This window comes from Rhamphochromis sp. 'chilingali' (genome assembly GCF_963969265.1).
Source record: "Rhamphochromis sp. 'chilingali' genome assembly, chromosome: 5".
NCBI lineage: Eukaryota > Metazoa > Chordata > Actinopteri > Cichliformes > Cichlidae > Rhamphochromis > Rhamphochromis sp. 'chilingali'.
In genome coordinates, this window is record NC_137932.1 from 32071954 (window position 1) to 32091522 (window position 19569).

General features: G+C 47.3%; 1 protein-coding gene across 1 annotated transcript; it reads right to left on the bottom strand.

The window, feature by feature from the left end:
- Window positions 1–8460: 8460 nt before the first annotated feature.
- LOC308396559 (histone H1-like) lies at window positions 8461–16846 on the bottom strand. The gene is made up of 2 exons (XM_080881962.1): window positions 15948–16846; window positions 8461–15827 (listed from the first exon to the last, which is right to left on the bottom strand). The coding sequence occupies exon 2, from the start codon at window positions 13731–13733 to the stop codon at window positions 13317–13319; it is 417 nt and encodes a 138-aa protein (XP_080738088.1). The 5' UTR covers window positions 13734–15827; window positions 15948–16846; the 3' UTR covers window positions 8461–13316.
- Window positions 16847–19569: the final 2723 nt, after the last annotated feature.

A 19569-nucleotide genomic window follows, 5' to 3' on the forward strand; every position in this document is an offset into this window, starting at 1 on the left:
ATGTGTTTCGTTTGCATGGGATCCCGGAAGACATTGTGTCTGACAGAGGCCCCCAGTTCACGTCTGGCGTCTGGAAGGAATTCTGCTCCTCATTAGGAGCAAAGGTCAGTCTGACCTCCGGTTACCATCCCCAAAGCAACGGTCAGTGTGAGCGAGCTAACCAGGAGCTCGAGGCAATGTTGCGGTGCACAGCGTCCTCCAACCAGTCCATCTGGAGTGATGAACTACCCTGGATTGAGTACGCCCATAACAGTCTGACTTCCTCCGCCACTGGTCTGTCTCCCTTCGAGGTCTCACTGGGTTTCCAGCCGCCTCTCTTCCCCTCTGTCGAGGGTGAGTATTCTGTACCATCTGTCCAGGCCCATCTACGGAGGTGCCGACGAGCTTGGCGGGCCGCACGGACGGCGTTGCTGCGCACAAAGGACCGAACCAAACAGACCGCAGATCGCCGCCGCACACCAGCTCCGGCATACAGCGTGGGACAAAAGGTATGGCTGTCCACGCGCTTTGTTCCTCTCAGGACTGAGTCCAAGAAGCTCAACCCAAACTTCATTGGTCCTTTTGAGGTTTCGGCACTGATCAACCCCGTCTCTCTGAAACTCCGGCTGCCGCGCAACATGAGGATTCACAATGTGTTCCACGTCTCCCAAATCAAACCTGTCCAGAATAGCCCTCTGTGCCCTCCTTCCGGGCCCCCTCCGCCCGCCCGGCTTGTGGACAGCTTGCCCGCCTATTCCATCACGCGGATTATGGACTCTCGCCGCCGCGGGCGTGGCTTCCAGTACCTTGTGGACTGGGAGGGCTATGGCATTGAGGAGCGGTCCTGGGTTCCGCGGGCCGCTGTCCTGGACAGGCGTATGCTGCGGGCCTTCCATCTGTCTCATCCTGGTAAGCCTGGTGGGTCGCCGGGGGGCTCCCGTTGAGGGGGGGGTACTGTCATGGTCCCTGTGCCCTGCTGGTCAATCCTCTATTGGGCAATATGTTTGTGGTTTGTTTGCTCTCTCGCCCTCTCTCTCTCTCTCTCTCGCCACGGCGATGCTCACTGCGGGCTCCCGCTGCTGGCCCACACACCTGCTCATCACCACACCGGCCGCTGATCCCAGCTGATTACTGCACTACTTAGATGGCGAGTCTGCACTAGTCTTCGCTGGATCGTTGAGCTATCAGTGTCAGTTAGACTTGTGTTTCGGCTAACCTTCACCTTGAGAATTTCTTATTATTATCCTGCTAACCCGACGTTTTTTGTGTAGGTCGTTTTTGGAACCCGATGCGGAGAGGAGTGATTGAAGGGGGAACCTTTTGTACAGAAAGTGTGGAACACCCTTCTCCCAACCCTGTTTCCCACGGACCCTGGCGACCCGGACCCGTTTCCCCTGCACGTTGTATATAGCCACTTGGTGTATGTGTTCACTGTAAATAAACGCACTGTCCTTCGCTTAAAGGAAAACCCTGGCCTGCGCCTGAGTCTCTTTCGGAACCCTTAACAGAAATCTCCCGCAGCAAGCTTAAACATGTGAGAGGTTGAGGATATATATTTCATTTCTTCTGAGCCAAATAAGACAGGTCAGGGTGAAGAAGTGACAGCCAAAGAAAAGCTTACCACAAAACGGAGAAGTTATGACAAATCAGACTATAAGGCAAAAAGAAAGTGCAGCTTCATGGTTTTATGGACAAAAGAATTTCTGTGGCTGCAATATGACGAGCTAAATAACCAGGGCTGCACATAAGTGGTCCGCAGGTGCGCATTCGCTGTCAAAATAAAAAACGCGCACAAGGGTTAGGGTTAAATTTAAAAACTGTACTTTTGAGTTAAAATATATATTTATAATTTTAATAAATGACAAATTAAAAAGGCATGAACATTTTTTTTGTATCGAAAAAATATCGAACCGTGACACCAAAGTATCGAACCGAACCGAACCGTGAATTTTGTGTATCGTTGCACCCCTAGTGACTACATCATGCAGCTTACTGAGAGAAGGTTTGCAGCACTGTCAACAAAGCAAAGGGTGGCTTTCAGGAATCTAAAATGTAAGATATGTTTATTTATCAATTTTTTTCTTCGCTACATAATTCCATATATCTTTCTTCATATATTTGATGTATCCATTATGTAGAAAGTAGTACAGGAAAAATATGAAATAAGAAGTTGTGTCCAAATTTTTGACTGGTATAGAAAAAGATTTTTCATCATTGTTACGTCCCCACTTAAAAGTCTAGGCGATGAGGGTGGGGGACAGTAACAGTTAGATCCAGATGGAATGAAAAGAACGCCAGGCAGAGGTATTTAACATAAAATAGATCTTTATTGTAGGCAAACACCTCAATAATCATATAAATGGCAACAACAAAAGGAGACAGCACCGCTGCTTTAATGAGAAATCAGGGAGGTCAACCCAAAGTGGTAATGACCACTTCAACAAAGAAAGCAACAATAAGGCTTCAACAGAAAGAGACAGCAACGCTGCTAACAAACAATATCCGGGCAGGCCACACAAACTAATGAAGGCCGCCGTCACTCATGGGCAATCACTGCTCAGTTAAGCACTACTCACACACCAGAGCCACACACCAGAAGGCTGGTCACACGCAGCAGGCTGTTCCACACCTAAGCCAGTAGCACACTCTGACCAGCACAGAGGAAAACCACCTCTCCTTCCTCTTCCACACTGCTCTTCTCCAGCTTATATCACCCCTGAGGGTAATTGGTTGTAACGAGAGCAGATGAGCAGCAGGTGTGACCTAAAGGAGAGGGCAGGGGCAGAGAGAGACAAGGGGAGGGGCCAGAACGAAGGAGGAGGAGAGAGAGAAGACAACACCACGCCCACACACTCCCACAGCCTCCCAGGATGTAACATTCCCCCCACCCTAAATCCACACTATACAAAACACAGAAGAAACTCATCACTATGCACTGCGTGAGAGTGCATCAGCCACCAGATTTTCCGTCCCTTTCTTGTGCTGGATAACCAGATCATAATCCTGCACCAGCAAAGCCCAGCGCATTAGTCGTTGGTTGTGGTTGTACATGCGCTGGAGGAAAGTGAGGGGGTTGTGATCTGTATACACCGTTACCGGAAAGGAGCTAGAGCCCACATACACAGTGAAGTGCTGCAAGGCCATCAGCATCGCTAGAGCCTCTTTCTCTATGGTGGAATAGTTTAGCTGATGGCGCTTGTACTTTACAGAGTAGTAGCAGACTGGGTGACACACACCCTCTGCGTCGTCTTGTAACAGCACCGCACCAGCTCCGGTGGCACTGGCGTCGACTTCCAGCTTGAAAGGCTGAGAGAAGTTAGGGGCAGCCAGAACTGGGGCGCTGCAAAGGAGGGATTTTGCAGACTCGAATGCGTGCTGGCATTCCCCTGACCACTCAAAAGGGACTTTGGGGCTACATAGCCTTGTCAAAGGGGCCACAACTACCGCAAAGTTCTTGCAAAAACAGCGGTAGTATCCAGTCATGCCCAGGAACCGTTTTAACTCCCGCCTAGTGGCTGGGGCCGGGTAGCTGAGGATAGCCTCGACTTTTGCCTCCACTGGGCGTACCCGCCCGAAACCCACCTGTTTCCCCAGGTACATGACTGTCGCTTTGGCGAACTCGCACTTAGCGAGATTTAGAGTCAACGAGGCGTCAGCCAGTCGCTGAAATACTGATCGTAGGATGGCCACATGCTCTTCCCACGTGGCTGTGTATATCACTACATCATCCAAGTACACATTACATTGAGGCACATCTCCTACAACCAGCTGCATCAACCGCTGAAATGTGGCCGGAGCGTTTTCCATGCCAAATGCCATCACGGTGTACTGCATGAAATGGTCGGGTGTGACAAATGCAGAAATGTCAGAGGCTCTGGGGGTCAAAGGCACCTGCCAATATCCTTTAAGAAGGTCCAGTTTGGAAATAAATGTGGCAGGACCTATGTTATCAAAGCAGTCCTCCATACGAGGAAGTGGAAAAGAATCGGCGACAGTCACTGCATTTACCTTACGGTAGTCTGTGCAGAAACGTGGGGTGCCATCAGACTTGGGCGTAAGTAAACATGGAGAGCTCCAAGGGCTGTGACTCTGTTTCGCCAAACCATTCTCCACTAGATAACTGACCTCCTTCCTCATCACCTCGCGCTTTCCCATAGGGCAGCGGTACGCGTGCTGTTTGATTGGGGTTGCGTCACCAACATCGATATCATGTTCACAAACATTAGTACGCGAGGGCACATCACCAAAGAGAGAGGGGTAGGAGTGCAATAGATTAAGCACATCTTCGCATTGTGAAGGGGACAGATGAGACAAGTGGGCCGTTACTTCGGCTAAGTAAGCTGAATTCGCCAACCGTCCACACTGTTGTCCCTCAGAAAGTATATGCAGATCGTCGTCAGCACTGGCCTCTACACTCAGCACGGTGGCGGAGACAGAGCTGGAGGTTGCCGCACTGTCAACAGTCTCATGGGTTTCCCTACCATGGTAGGGTTTTAACATGTTGATGTGGCACAGGCGTGTTTTCCTCCTACGCTCTGGGGTACTGAGAACATAATCTGTCTCAGACACTTTCCTCACTATGACATACGGTCCCGCAAAACGGGCCGTAAGAGCAGAACCAGGCACCGGTAGCAACACTAAGACCTTGTCCCCAGCCTGAAAATGCCTTTTCACAGCCTTTCTGTCATGCCACGTCTTCATGCACGCCTGGGCAGTACACAGGGCCTCTTTTGCTAATGAGGTAGCACGTTGCCAACGATCCTTACATGTTTTCACAAAATCTGCCACGTTAGTTTTTGGAACACCCCCACTAAGGAACCTCTCTTTCAACATCTTTAGCGGGCCCCGCACCTCGCGGCCAAACACAAGTGTAGCTGGGCTGAACCCTAAGGACTCCTGCTTAACATTGCGTATTGCGAACAGTACAAAGGGGACACCCTCATCCCAGCTTCTGCCCGTGTCATGGCAGTACTTTTTTAGCATGGCCTTAAGTGTTTGGTGCCAACGCTCAAGTGCACCTTGCGACTCTGGGTGATAAGCACTAGACACAGAATGAGAGACGCCCAGGGAAGCTAAAGTCTGTTTAAATGCTCGAGATAAGAAATTAGTTCCCTGGTCTGTTTGCACTGTTTTTGGAAGACCAAAGGTGGTGAAAAACTTGATTAGCGCCTTAGTAATGTTTGCAGTGGTGACCCTCCGCAGAGGAATTGCTTCGGGGAACCTTGTGGACAAACACATTATGGTCAACAAAAACTGATTGCCTGCTCGTGTTCTTGGCAACGGACCAACACAATCGACCAAAACATGCTCGAATGGCTCACCAACAGCAGGTATTGGACATAGTGGGGCGGGGGGCACAGTTTGGTTTGGTTTGCCAACCAGTTGACATGTATGACAAGTATTACAATACTTCGCAACATCTGCCTTCATCGCCGGCCAGAAGAAGTGCTGCAGAATACGGTCATATGTTTTAGTTATCCCCAAATGTCCTGACCATGAATGGTCATGGGCTAATTGTAGCACGTGCTGACGCAAACTAGCCAGGACCACTATCTGTTGGACTACACTCCAGTCCTCCCCTGGCTTTGAAGTCCACCTGCGCATTAGCAATCCATCACATACAACAAATGTCTGCTTCCTGTCTCCTGTCAGATGATCACTCTCATCTACGGCAGCAAAACATTTGGTTAACGATGGGTCTGCTTTCTGAGCGATAATAAGGGCCTCCCGTGTGAGGAGAGGGGGGGCTGCGGGTTCAGGAGCAGGCTCAGCCACTTCTTGAGCCAGTTCCTTGGCATCAGGACCCACCTCCCCCTCCGAGGGCATCACATCCATCTCCAGCATAGAGCCGACCACTGACCCTGACAAGTCAACCACTTCTCCCTGCCGATGGGCCTGTGACCGGGTAAGAACACCTACGGGAAATACATCCGGGTGCTGCCGGTTTAAAACATCTGGCAAGGGGCTTGGGTCAGGGGTCTTTATGACCTCTGGGGTAGGATAAACCTTCCCGCCTGCAATGTCATTGCCCATTATGAAGTCTACACCATCAATCGGGAAGCAAGGACACACAGCTACAGGAAAAGCACCATTTATTAGGTCACTCTGCACCCAAATTCGATGGAGGGGGGCTGGCACATAAGTCATTCCAACGCCCCTAACAATAACGTCAGTGCCGCTGGCGGTCTTTTCATCAAAGGCAAGTGCACTAGCCAGTATGAGGGACTGTGAACCACCTGTGTCACGTAAAATGGTCACAGTACGCCCATCTCCAGGCTTACCAGAGAGTGACACCGCTCCTTTGAAAATGAAAGGTTTAAAACATTCGTCAGGCGTTTCAGTGCTAAGTGGTCTGCTACCAGGAGAAGTGTTTTTAATCAGCCCTATCCCTTTTGGTTTACGTGGTGTTGAAACTGGCTGTCTCCGCCTGTAGGCCTCGCAGTCGGCTATTAAATGGCCGGATTTAAAACAGTAGAAACATTTCCGGTCTGACCTGGGACGAGGCACAGGCACCTCTCTCCTTGTGTCTTGCTCACCACTAGCACCGCTAGCCTTTGCTAGTATGTCGCGTCGCTCATGCTTAACAACACTGGTTTTATGGACGAGTGCAAACTCGTCAGCCAGGGTTGCGGTCTGCTGCAACGTAGAGACCTTCTGCTCGTTCAGATATACCGCCATCCGCTCGGTGACGCAGTTTTAAAATTCCTCAATGAGAATTAATTCCCGTACCGAAGCTAGGTCTGCAGCTTTACAGGCCATACACCACCAATCAAAGAGGACACTCTTTTCTCTTGCGAAATCCAGGAAGGATTGACCCTGCACCTTTTTCAGCCCCCGAAATCGCTGCCTGTAAGCCTCGGGGACTAGCTCATAGGCTAACGGGATTGCACTTTTCAGTTTGTCGTAGTCCAAGCTGCATTCAGCGGACAACGAGGAACAAACTTCCTGTGCCTTGCCCACCAGCTTGCACTGTAGCAGGATGGCCCACGCATCCCGCGGCCAACGCAAGGCTGTCGCTATCCGCTCAAACGATTCAAAATAAATCTCCACCTCAGTGTCACGAAATGCAGGGACCAGACGACTATTCCTTCCTACATCAAACTGAACATCTGTATGTGACAGCAAAGCCACCACAGGAGGGGTGGAGGCCTGCTGGAGTTCCAGCTGTCGCAGCTTGACCTTCGTCTCCGCCTCCACTTTCATCAGCTCAACCTCTCTAGCCCTAGCCAGTTCTGCGTCCAAACGCCTAAGCTCTACCTCCCTCTTCAGCTGGAACTCTCTCTCACGCTGCTCCTTCTCCAGCTGGAGACGAGCCAGACGGATTTTGAGCCTAGCATCCTGCTTAGAACCCTCTGATGACTGGGTGGAGAGTGGATCAAAACGGGGCAGCGTCACTAGCCCCCCCTCGGGCAACCCCTGGTCCATAGGTGTAGACACTGATGGTTCTACAACCTGGCCTGGAACGTGAGGCGCCGCACTTGGTCCAGCCGGACCGGGTGTGCTCGGGGGTTCTTGCATTACAACCACCCTCTTCTCCAACAACCCGGACACCAGAGCGGCTTTCAGCTCGGCTTTGCGTAGACCAGTGGAGACACTGATCCCGTAATATGTAGCCAACTCATGCAGATCCCTCTTCCTACAAACATCCAGCAGGGCAAGCGACAGCTCTGCCGTAAACCCAGCAATATCAAAAGTGGCCATGAAAACTCAAAACGGCCTGCAAAACACAAGCAAACCACTAAAGGGCTACACACAACGCCTTCACTACAGAACTACACACAGGCGAAATAAAAATGTGTTGTGTCAAGTCAACCATTAATTAAAAAATTCTACCCACACTCCCCCCAGTCCTGCCTACTCAGACTCTAGCCTGTCCTAGCTTCTGGAGCGTACCAGGCTCGAGGCCACTTTAAAGGCAAATCATCAAGTGCCACAGGCACCGACAAGCCTACCCCCAACAGAGAATTAATCCCCACCCGGGTTTGCTCCGAAAATAAAAAAGGCAAAACAAAAAACGAGTGTCCGAAGGAAGAGCAAATGCTCAGCTAGACACTCCCCTGTGCTAGCCGGGGAGAGCAGCAGCTAGCCAAATGACCTTCACACAACACACAAACACCTGTTCACACTTGTAATCAACCCAATTCCTTTCATTGGAATTGGGTTGATTACAGCCCCCACTTTGTTACGTCCCCACTTAAAAGTCTAGGCGATGAGGGTGGGGGACAGTAACAGTTAGATCCAGGTGGAATGAAAAGAACGCCAGGCAGAGGTATTTAACATAAAATAGATCTTTATTGTAGGCAAACACCTCAATAATCATATAAATGGCAACAACAAAAGGAGACAGCACCGCTGCTTTAATGAGAAATCAGGGAGGTCAACCCAAAGTGGTAATGACTGTTAGGTTTGTAGCATAAACCTATTCGCTGGAACGTTAAGACAATATAATTACACTGCTAAGCAAGACACAAATAGGCAAAGTTCTTCATGTTACTCGTGCACGGGAGAGAACCGGACAACCGCTTGACTCCAGTTGGTCTCGTCCGTCCTCCTGTAACACTGCCCTTTTATTGAGGTTACATGAATATGCATAGGTTCATTAACATACGACGTCTACATACAAACAAAGAGTACCTTGCCTGTGTGTGTGTGTGTGTGTGTGTGTGTGTGTGTGTGTGTGTGTGTGTGTGTGTGTGTGTGTGTGTGTGTGTGTGTGTGTGTGTGTGTGTGTGTGTGTGTTGCTGATCAAAGGGTTAAACATCCTTGGTCAGGAAGAGGGTAGCCTCCCCCTCACCCTAGATGGTTCATCCTAGATAACACGGTGAGGAAGTCCTGCAGTTCATCTAAACAAAGAGCACTTAGACTAGAACAGACGTAGCTACGTTAATCCTACCATAAAACAATAAGACACGGTATGACCTCTCATGCTCCCAAAGTGCTGTCTAATACACACAAAGTTTGCAGACTATCAAGGATCAAAACCTCTACCAATCTACAACTAATTACAAAACTCTAAGCATATATAAGTAAATATTTCTAAGCATAAATGACAATCAACAATACAAATCTAACATTTCCCCCCTTTTTGACCTTTATGCTTAAAAAGTTCCCAGGTATGAATACCTCATGTCTGACAGTTTCAATGCAAACCTTTTTATACTCAGCATATGTCAAATCACCCTAAATTACTGAAAAGGTACACAGTTTAATAAATGTATTAGCAGTTACCCCATTCATTGAGCTCATCTCATGGCAAACTACATCTTACGAGCAACCAAAGAAATTGTTAATTTAATAGTGAAACTAAAAAAGTAACATTTTCAAAAACATCTCAGCTTGGTGGTGCTTCCTCCGGGTGTGCACATCACATGTCTCTCTGCAGAGTGGTTTAAGCTCTGCAGGGCGTCATGAATGTCTCTTCCAGTTGTTTCCATCACTGTCCATAGGACCAGAGTCCAAATGTATGTAGAATAGACATTCAAACATACCAGTTGGTTTTGTTGTTCGTCAACATGGGTCTCAGCTATTTCCAAGCTGCAGACCTCTCAGCACTCTAGTTTTATGGCCTCTTACCAGCCCCCATCACCTGACTTCAGACCTTCGTCTTGTGAGGGGGATATTTATGACTCCTTAATTGTCCACGCTCTGCAGAGAAACACCTCTGTGGAAAGGGTGCAGGGTTCAGTTGTCTTACTGCTGTTATGATCCCAGCAGCCTTCAGAGTGTCATCGTATGCACAGTATAGTGGCACAGCATTAGGTGATGTTCATAGGAAACTGCTGTCATCACCACCATAGCTTCTGGTTCCTGTGCTTTCATAGAATCATGATGTCATCCCCGAACTCCTTCTGCGCTGTCGATGGAGCTTGGCACGCTCCCCTCATCCCACGAGTTTTCATGTTCCAACGCTGCTGAAGGTTTAAGGCAGAGCACGTCGTACACCTTAGTTGTCTTCCTCAGCGTCAATATTGAATCTTTCATTTTATTTAAAATCTCCTGGAAGCTCAGTAGCACAGCTCTCTGTGTGATGTCTGCTGTGCTGAAGATGATCTCTGATCCTCCTGAAGCCTCTCTCCTGGCCTCAGCTCCCATCTTGTGGACGATCCTCTCCTCTATTTTGCAGGCAGTTTCATGGTCCTTGCTGTGGCTCCAAGGTCTGATCTCATGATGGGCCCCAACCAGCTTGACCTTTGACCTCAACCACTGCCTGGCTGTCGGCTATGCCTGGAATGGTTCACGCTTCTCACTGGGCCTCTGAAGATTTCTCAGGAGATTACTGCTGCACCTGTATTTCCTTGCTAAGAAGAAAAACTTCTATTTGGAGAGCATGTCAACAATCATCAAACCACATTCTTTAGTTCAGTGAACTTCACTTATAGGCCATCAAAGCCTCATCTGAACATGGATGCACCACTTGCATAGGTTTAATATTTGTAAATAAAACGGCTAATCACACAAATCACTGCAACAATAATAGTAAACATTGTTTAATGTTAATCCTTGCACTCCACCTCTTGACGCATGGACATTCCCATGCGTCAACTCACCAAACCTGGATCCCTGTCTTAAAGAAAAAGATTAGCTAGATCATGTCCCAGGCAACATCAGGGCATCTCCTCTGGAGTAGCTCCGTAACCCTGCAATAAAAGATGTTAGCGTGTGTTGCATATTAAGTTTGCTTAACACCTGGCTCTCCCAGGAGCCTGCATACACACCATCACGGCCTGGAAAGCAAAATCTGGAAGTGAAATCAAACTTCATACCTGTAAACAATTGTATCATAAGAGTAATAAGCATTCAACATCAGCAAGACAAGTGTCATGTGCAGGTTTTCTCAAATCAGTAACTACAACTATTACCCTAATTCACCTCAGACATGGATTATCCCATGTACTCTGTTAACATTAATGTAATCAGTGACTTCTCTTAAGCAAAGTCACTCCACTCATATATTATTATTATGGGTTCAAAAGTGGCCAGCAAATGAGCCCATAATAAACTATTCCATAAATACCGTAATCTCTTATTTGTTTTACCCATGTCACTTGTCCGCTTCAGCTGAATCTACTACAGCATTCTCAAAGAAACAAACATTAGCAATACACATTGACTGTGGTCAGACAGAGGTCAGACACAGGTCAACGGATTCTAGAGGTGCCATAAAACACCATTAAGTTAACACTCGCTGTGGAAACAGTAACACTGGTCTCATCACAGTATGTCTCAAACTATATTAATTTCTCCATCAACATATGCCTGTAACTACAGTTTTCTTCACACATAAACCCAGAAATCTCGTAGTAGAGAAACATTAGCCAGTATTCCTATAAATCACATGATCAAACACATGAAGAACCGTAATGCTGTAAAAACGAAAATGCAAATGTTAGCGCTTGCGCAGGCGTATGCATACTTTGTCACAGATATCTCTGTGAGCACACAAGCTAGTGAATGACGCACACATAGTAAATTCACAGACACAGAAAATGGCATTTAAAATGTTAAATCATCATGCAACCTCGAGTGTTGCTGTCATCTTTCTGCTCCTGTAAAGGGAAGCACACACAGACTCATCTGCACCCCTGCCAGGCGGGGGTCAACTTCACACAGTCGTGTTACATCAGTAAAGTCTTGTCAGCTTTTGTCAGCTTTTACCAGTCAGTCAGTTTGTTTTCCTTTCACTCACTCATTCATGCATTCATTCTTTCTTTCTTTGCTGATAGTGGAACCTATCGTCGCATTTAGTTTCCACTCTCAGCAAAATGACGTCATTTCAAAAAGAAAAAGAAGAACTTTAGTTTGGATTACATCGCTGAATCCTTTTGGACTGGGACTGTCATTTAATAATTGTCCCAAATAAGTGGCTTTCTCCAGAGTCCATTTAAATGTGGAGAACTCACTTGGCACAATTTTCTCGACGACGTGTAGCGCTTTTAATTCCCGACGTGCAGATCTGCTTAAAGAACAGAGATTATCAAACAAAACTTTCAGTGCACTGTGAAAGTATCAAAATAAAAAGGCCTTGTTAAGTCATGACACAAGCTCCTCATCTCAGGAGGGTAAATCATACCATTAGCATGGTTTATCATACCATCATACTAATCGGCAGGCTCAACTTCACAACAAAAGAAAAATCATCAGCTAGATTCACTCCAAATCAACCATCAGCTGCACAACACACAACATAATCCTAATGTCTTATTAGCTATGAGTTTAATTACCAGGTCTGTGCTCTTCACTCATTTAGGCCACAGATCTATTTTATTCAATTTTCCTTTTCCCTTCATCATAAAACATGTGACATGCTGTCATGCACTTCACAAAACAGTCTGTTCTGACGTATTCAGAGTTGTGTATCTAAATACAGGATTCACTCGCACATCAAAGCAGGAAACTCAGTGTTTTAGAGTCTCTACTCAACACACAACAACTCCAACACATCTCATTCACTCATACTAGAATTCAGTCACCTTTCATTAATCTAAAACCAATCAACTAATTTGCATATCAGCTATTAACCCACTAAGTTGACAGGACGACAGAAAAGCATGTTCAAAATAGTATCACAAAAGACAATTTCCCTCATACAGTAAATTACATGTGCTGCCTCAATCAAGCAGGAAGCTTCTCCCAATTTACCATTTTAACAACTAAATTTATTGTCTGATCACTGGTTGGTCAAACCAGGATCTTTTTTCTCACAAAAGTTAAATTGTTGTCCTGCAACTTGGAGAGTCAATTTTTTTTCTTTAGGATAAATTCAGCATTTGATAACAAGTGTCTGCTAAATTGACACTATTGTAACACTGATGAAAGATAACAAGCTAATTTTCATTACATGTGTTTGTGTTATTAGGCAGGTCTAATGCATGTCTGTGGAGCTGCATCTCCAGCAGAGCATGTTCTTAAAGCTGCCTTTCCTACACACTTCTCTGCTATTATTTAATCATTTCTTAACTAATGTGCTATGAGTCTTCATGAGTCATTTTGTGTTTGGAATTGTTAGTAGGGTTAATGCATGTTCTGCTTGTGTGTGTGTGATTTTGTATATGTTTCTATTTTCGCAATGTTTCAGACTCCGTCTCAATTTTCCAACTTAAGCAGTCAGTTTTCTTTTCCCCAGGTTTGCTAACCCAAATTTTGATTTCCCACATTAAATAATTCCTATGTGTTCTCACCTAGTCTTCTCACTCTGTTGTCCTCTCCCACTTCAACAGTCCAACAGCCGGCAGTTCTCCTTCAGCTTTGTCCTGTGTCCCACTGTCTCTTCTTGCCATTTTACTCCACAGGTGGCAAATGTCAAACTCCAACTGTTCAGTTCTCCTCAAACGTTTTCTTCACATGCACAGTGAAGTCACAGCCACTCTCACTATTGTCCTCTGATGCGGTTGACTTCGTGCTAGTGGCTGAAGTGCTGCTGCTGCTGCCTTCCTGGGCGACTTCTTAGCAGCTGCTGCCGGTTTCTTGGCTTTGGCCGCGGCGGGCGTCTTAGCTTTGGTCTCAGTAACCCTGTTCATCTTGAAGGATCCGGAGGCCCCGGTGCCCTTGGTCTGCACCAGAGTGCCCTTCGCCACCAGACTCTTGATGGCGGTCTTGACACGGGCCTTGTTCTTGTCCACATCGTAGCCTCCGGCAGCCAGAGCCTTCTTGAGGGCGGCCACGGACAGGCCGTTGCGCTCCTTGGAAGCGGCCACGGCTTTCACAATCAGCTCGCCCACGCTGAGGCTGACCTTCTTGGGCTTGGAAGTCATCATCTTCTTCTTCTTGGCCTGAACCTCGGCGCAGGGCGCAGGGCGTGTTTATGATGGAGCCTTTCCCACCACAGCGCTGGCACGTTGAACGCATCATGAAGGGTCCATTTCTTTCATGTCGCTAGCCAGCATGCTAGCTGCATGTGGCTTGCCCGAGTCACTCAGTCCTTTTTGAGCATTTCAACATGCTGCCACCGCCATCTTGCTCGCCCCTCCGTGGAATTCATCCAATCAGACAGGAAGATGGGTTTGCTTTCTTCTGCTGCTGTTTATCCACATTGCTGCTGCTTTGCTGGGACTTTTTGTGCTCAGGACTTGCTGCTGTCTCTTTATCATGGAGCTGCATTCCTTATCTTCAGGGAGGAGTGAGCTCGCTTGTGAGGTTGAGAAACACATGGCACTGTAAATAAGTCAGCCAGAAACTTGGCCTGCATGTTTCCAATGATGTTAAACTATAACTTTCTTCCGACCGCTGCATGTGGAAAATTGATTCAGGTCTGCTTTTCACCTGAAAGTGACAACTAAGACATTTCATTATTATCATCACTGCTTAATCAACACATATCTCTCTCTCTCTCTCTCGCTCTGTGTTTTTGTGAACAGTCCTTTCTTAAAAGCAGAAAATGAAATTATAGTTGTTTTTTTTTGGTTGATCAACACAAAACCTTTTTCCTATGATTATTTTTTTCTACAATATAAATTCTCCCTCTTATTCACTCTTTTTTTTTATTTTTTTTTATTTACAATAGCTGGTGACCTGCAAAATCACCGCTGTCACTCACAATCAAAGGCAATTACTCTTGCACAGTGCACAAAAACACTGTGATGTCAGACACATTCACACTCACTTTGTCATCTGCAAAAATAAATCACATGGCTGATGATATGTGCCATGGTGATCCGTAAATATGATCACCAGTTTATTTAACTATTTTTCAACCCAACAAACAAATAATCAAAAACATGATGCTGATGTTATGAACACTCTACACACAAGTCAAGATGCAGGAAAACTGCTCATGGAAACGTTGCACACTCCAGTTATCACAGTTATCATAGCGCTGTTTCCCTCTCTTAGAGTAGTTCTCAGACAGCTCTCGATCTGATAATGTGTAGCCTGCTCATCAGCTCAGAAGAAAAAAAAAACTGCAACGCAACATCACACAGTAGTTGCTCTGCCCACAGCGGCAAAGTCTTACACTTTCATATTCAACTCAGCTTCTCCATCATGTACTTTTAGATGTTTCATACAGGGTTGAGCATATTAGTTGTTTTCACAGATGTGCTCTATATCTCAACAATGGCTCATAATAAGACGAAAGTCTTCCACACAGGTCAAGTGCCTCTATGCACTTCATTAGTTTAAATATTTACCTATATCACTTCACCTCACATGTCATCGTACTGAATTTAAGCAATCACAAGCGTAATGTAGATGACTTTTAACAACTATCCACCTCAATTACGTCTATGGTCTGGCACACAGGCTGAAGAGTTAACGTTTTGTGTCAGCAAGGGGTGGGGGGACAGCCACCCACCAGAGCATAGCTGCTGATGTGGGCTGGCCTTCTCCACACGCTCTTCAAGGCTGGTGTGTTTTCTGAAAACTTCTAACATTTTAATCTCTTCCATTTTTAAGCCTGCGATTAACCGCACGGCTCAGGTCCGCGTGAAACCCGCGTGACCGCGCTCGCGTGAACCCGCGCAGCTGTGGAGCCGTCGCTCTCTCTCTTTTTTACATAAATACTTTGTGCTGCCAGGAGCAAAGTCCAGCACAAACGTCTGTCTCCCTCCGACTCACTCTTGGTTGCTTAGAAACCCATGATAACAACAACAGTCGGTGTCACAGACCACATGTTCTGCTCCGCACACACTCACACACAACAACAACAACGACGACAACAATGACAACGACAACAAAAACAACACAAAATAGGCCTATCGTCCAGCACAGTCTGGACCCCGCGGAACTTCTCAACGCCCCACAAAGCGGCGGAGAACTCACCTCTAGCCACACAAAGTAGCGAGGAACCTCTTGCTCCACAAAGTAGCAAGGAACCCGGGTATCGCTACACAAAGTAGCGAACTTCTCAACGCCTCACACAGTGGCGGAGACTGCACAACGACACGGTTATAGAGTCGGCCTCTTCTCAACGCCTCACACAGTGGCGGAGACTGCACAACGACACAGTTATAGAGTCGGCCTCTTCTCAACGCCTCACACAGTGGCGGAGACTGCACAACGACACGGTTATAGAGTCGGCCTCTTTAAACTTACTTGGCGTTGCTTAGAGTGTAATATCAGCCCGAATCCCGCCGACCGTCATTCATCGAGGAGAAAAGACAGACCGCGAATCCACAGGAACTTCCTGGCTGACGTCAGTCTTTCAGCGTGCCTCTCCCCCCCTCGGTGAATGCGATTCCAGGGCTCCGGCTCTCGAAGGACCAATTAATGTTAGGTTTGTAGCATAAACCTATTCGCTGGAACGTTAAGACAATATAATTACACTGCTAAGCAAGACACAAATAGGCAAAGTTCTTCATGTTACTCGTGCACGGGAGAGAACCGGACAACCGCTTGACTCCAGTTGGTCTCGTCCGTCCTCCTGTAACACTGCCCTTTTATTGAGGTTACATGAATATGCATAGGTTCATTAACATACGACGTCTACATACAAACAAAGAGTACCTTGCCTGTGTGTGTGTGTGTGTGTGTGTGTGTGTGTGTGTGTGTGTGTGTGTGTGTGTGTGTGTGTGTGTGTGTGTGTTGCTGATCAAAGGGTTAAACATCCTTGGTCAGGAAGAGGGTAGCCTCCCCCTCACCCTAGATGGTTCATCCTAGATAACACGGTGAGGAAGTCCTGCAGTTCATCTAAACAAAGAGCACTTAGACTAGAACAGACGTAGCTACGTTAATCCTACCATAAAACAATAAGACACGGTATGACCTCTCATGCTCCCAAAGTGCTGTCTAATACACACAAAGTTTGCAGACTATCAAGGATCAAAACCTCTACCAATCTACAACTAATTACAAAACTCTAAGCATATATAAGTAAATATTTCTAAGCATAAATGACAATCAACAATACAAATCTAACAATGACCACTTCAACAAAGAAAGCAACAATAAGGCTTCAACAGAAAGAGACAGCAACGCTGCTAACAAACAATATCCGGGCAGGCCACACAAACTAATGAAGGCCGCCGTCACTCATGGGCAATCACTGCTCAGTTAAGCACTACTCACACACCAGAGCCACACACCAGAGCCACACACCAGAGCCACACACCAGAAGGCTGGTCACACGCAGCAGGCTGTTCCACACCTAAGCCAGTAGCACACTCTGACCAGCACAGAGGAAAACCACCAGAAACCTCTCCTTCCTCTTCCACACTGCTCTTCTCCAGCTTATATCACCCCTGAGGGTAATTGGTTGTAACGAGAGCAGATGAGCAGCAGGTGTGACCTAAAGGAGAGGGCAGGGGCAGAGAGAGACAAGGGGAGGGGCCAGAACGAAGGAGGAGGAGAGAGAGAAGACAACACCACGCCCACACACTCCCACAGCCTCCCAGGATGTAACAATCATGTTGTATTTCAGTTTCTTAATATAATATACACAATACAATTTTATTTATATAGCACATTTAAAACCAAAGGTAGACCAAAGTGCTTCACAATAATGCAATAAGTCATTGATATAAAACATTAACAAAGTACAAAAACAAGCACCAGTACAAATACTAACAGATGGGAAACACTAATTAAACCAGGAGTGTGGGCTAAATAAAACAGATATCGGGCCTCAGTTCAGAGATAGGGTCAATTCAAAATATAAAATATTACGTTTTCAACCATGTTTTGAAAGATTGAGTAGAGTCCGAGGCACGAATAGTAACAGGAAGACTATTCCAGAGGTTCGGTGCAGCTGAGACAAAAGCACGATCGCCCCTGTCTTCAGGCAGGACCTAGGTTGGACCAAGAGTAGTTGACCAGATGATCTTAAGGCTCGACTACGAGTATACAAGCTAAGAAGGTCGGCAAGATAGCTAGGGGAGATGAAGGATAGGTTGTTTAATAGTTGCACTAGTCTTAATAATATTTAAGACTAGTGCAATGGTGTTGTTGTTATAGAGCAGGCGTCAGCAACCCTAGGGTTGCTGTCGTGCCATCAGAAGGGTTAACTGATGGCACGACCATAGCTGGACTGGCCATCGGGCATACCAGGCATTTGCTCGGTGGCCCGGTGACTTTTCTTTTCTTTGTAACTGTCATGGTCCTGGGTCGTTGACCCAGCGTTTTGTGTTTATTCTGATTTGTATTAGTTTAGGGTTGAACCTGTAGTTTGGTGTATTGTCAGCCCTACCTGTGTCTGTCCTTGGTGCTCTGTTCATGTCCCCGTGTTGTGTTGTAAATCAGTCTGTGTTTCCTGTTTTACTTTGAGGGCTCGTGTTCTGGATTTCCTGTTCTGTTCTGAAGGTCTGTGTCTGTTGTCATGGTGTTCAGCTTGTCTCCTCCTGTCCTCATGTGTATTAGGTTCAGCTGTTCTTCCCTCCTGTGTGTGATTACCTGATTACCTTGTGTGTGTATATTTAGTGGGTGTCGGTCTGTGTTGGTGGTCGGCTCGTCTGCGTTCATCCATGTATCACTGCGTTAAATGCATTCATCTGCCTGCATTACTCTGCGTCTCTCTGCCCCGCACTCCTTTGTATGGTCTCAGGTTTGCTCTTTAGTTTCTCCCAGTTTAGGTTTCCGTTTGTAATTGCTCATGCTGCGTTGCCTGTTTTTGCCACCTCCACCTTGTAAATAAACATCACTCGTATCATCAGTTTGCTGCATTTTGGGTCCTCCTTTTCCTCCACACCACACGGCTCACTCCGCCAGCCGTGACATTACGAGCTGACCAAACATGGACCCAGCAGCATCCGCTCCTTCCCAGGAGTTTCGGGAGGAAGTAATCGACACAGTCGCAAGGTTGGTCAACCGGTGGCTCGAGCAGGAGGGAGAAGAGTTCCACCGCGCTGTAGAAGCCAGGCTACAGCAGCTAATCTCTGCTCACTCCTGGCTGCTGGACTCTCTTCACCCGCTCGCACAGGACTTCATACTCAACGAACTGCACCTTCACCCACCAGCCGCTACCGCTTCCCAACCCAGCCCGGCGGTGAAGATTTTGCCCGGCCCGCCGGAGGTTTTGCCCGGCCCGCCGGAGGTTTTGCCCGGGAGGAAGCGACAATCACGCCGTCGGCGCGTCGCCCCACCGCCGGAGATTAGGACTTCGGAACTGCCGGCTGTGGTGAGTGAAAAAGACACTCCGTCTGTTTCGCCAGCTCGAATGACTGTTTATTCCGGGGCTGTGTTTGTTGAGCCAGCTGCCCAGCCGGTAGCTCGGTTAGCTGCCCTGCAGCCGCTACCTCAGTTAGCCACTCAATCGCCACCTCCATTACTGTCACAGCCAGACCTATTAGACACTTTGTTACAATCCATAGCTCAGTCAATAGCTCAGTTGGCTAGAGACTCATCAGCCTTATTATCAGCCCAGCCGTCATCTTCGCCTACTCCTCCGGTACTACAAGTTGAGTCCATCCAACCGGAAAAGCACTGTTTTTCACCTGTTCATGTCAAGCAGAGAGACACACCACATAACGCAGTAGTCAGTCCGCAACAGCTGGCCAGCCCAGAGACTGTGACGCACTCCAGGGCCTCCCCAGAGGCTGGGTCCCAGCCCCCGGCCGACTCTGGACCCCTGGAGGTTAAGAAGCCAGCTGAGGACTGCATCCGGCTGTCGCTGCCTGAGCTGAGTCAATGGTCTGTGCAGCTGCAGTCTGCTTTGTGTTTGCC

Bases quoted from the DNA above. Each gene is read 5' to 3' on its own strand.
- LOC308396559 (XM_080881962.1), bottom strand. From the start codon at position 13,733: ATGATGACTTCCAAGCCCAAGAAGGTCAGCCTCAGCGTGGGCGAGCTG.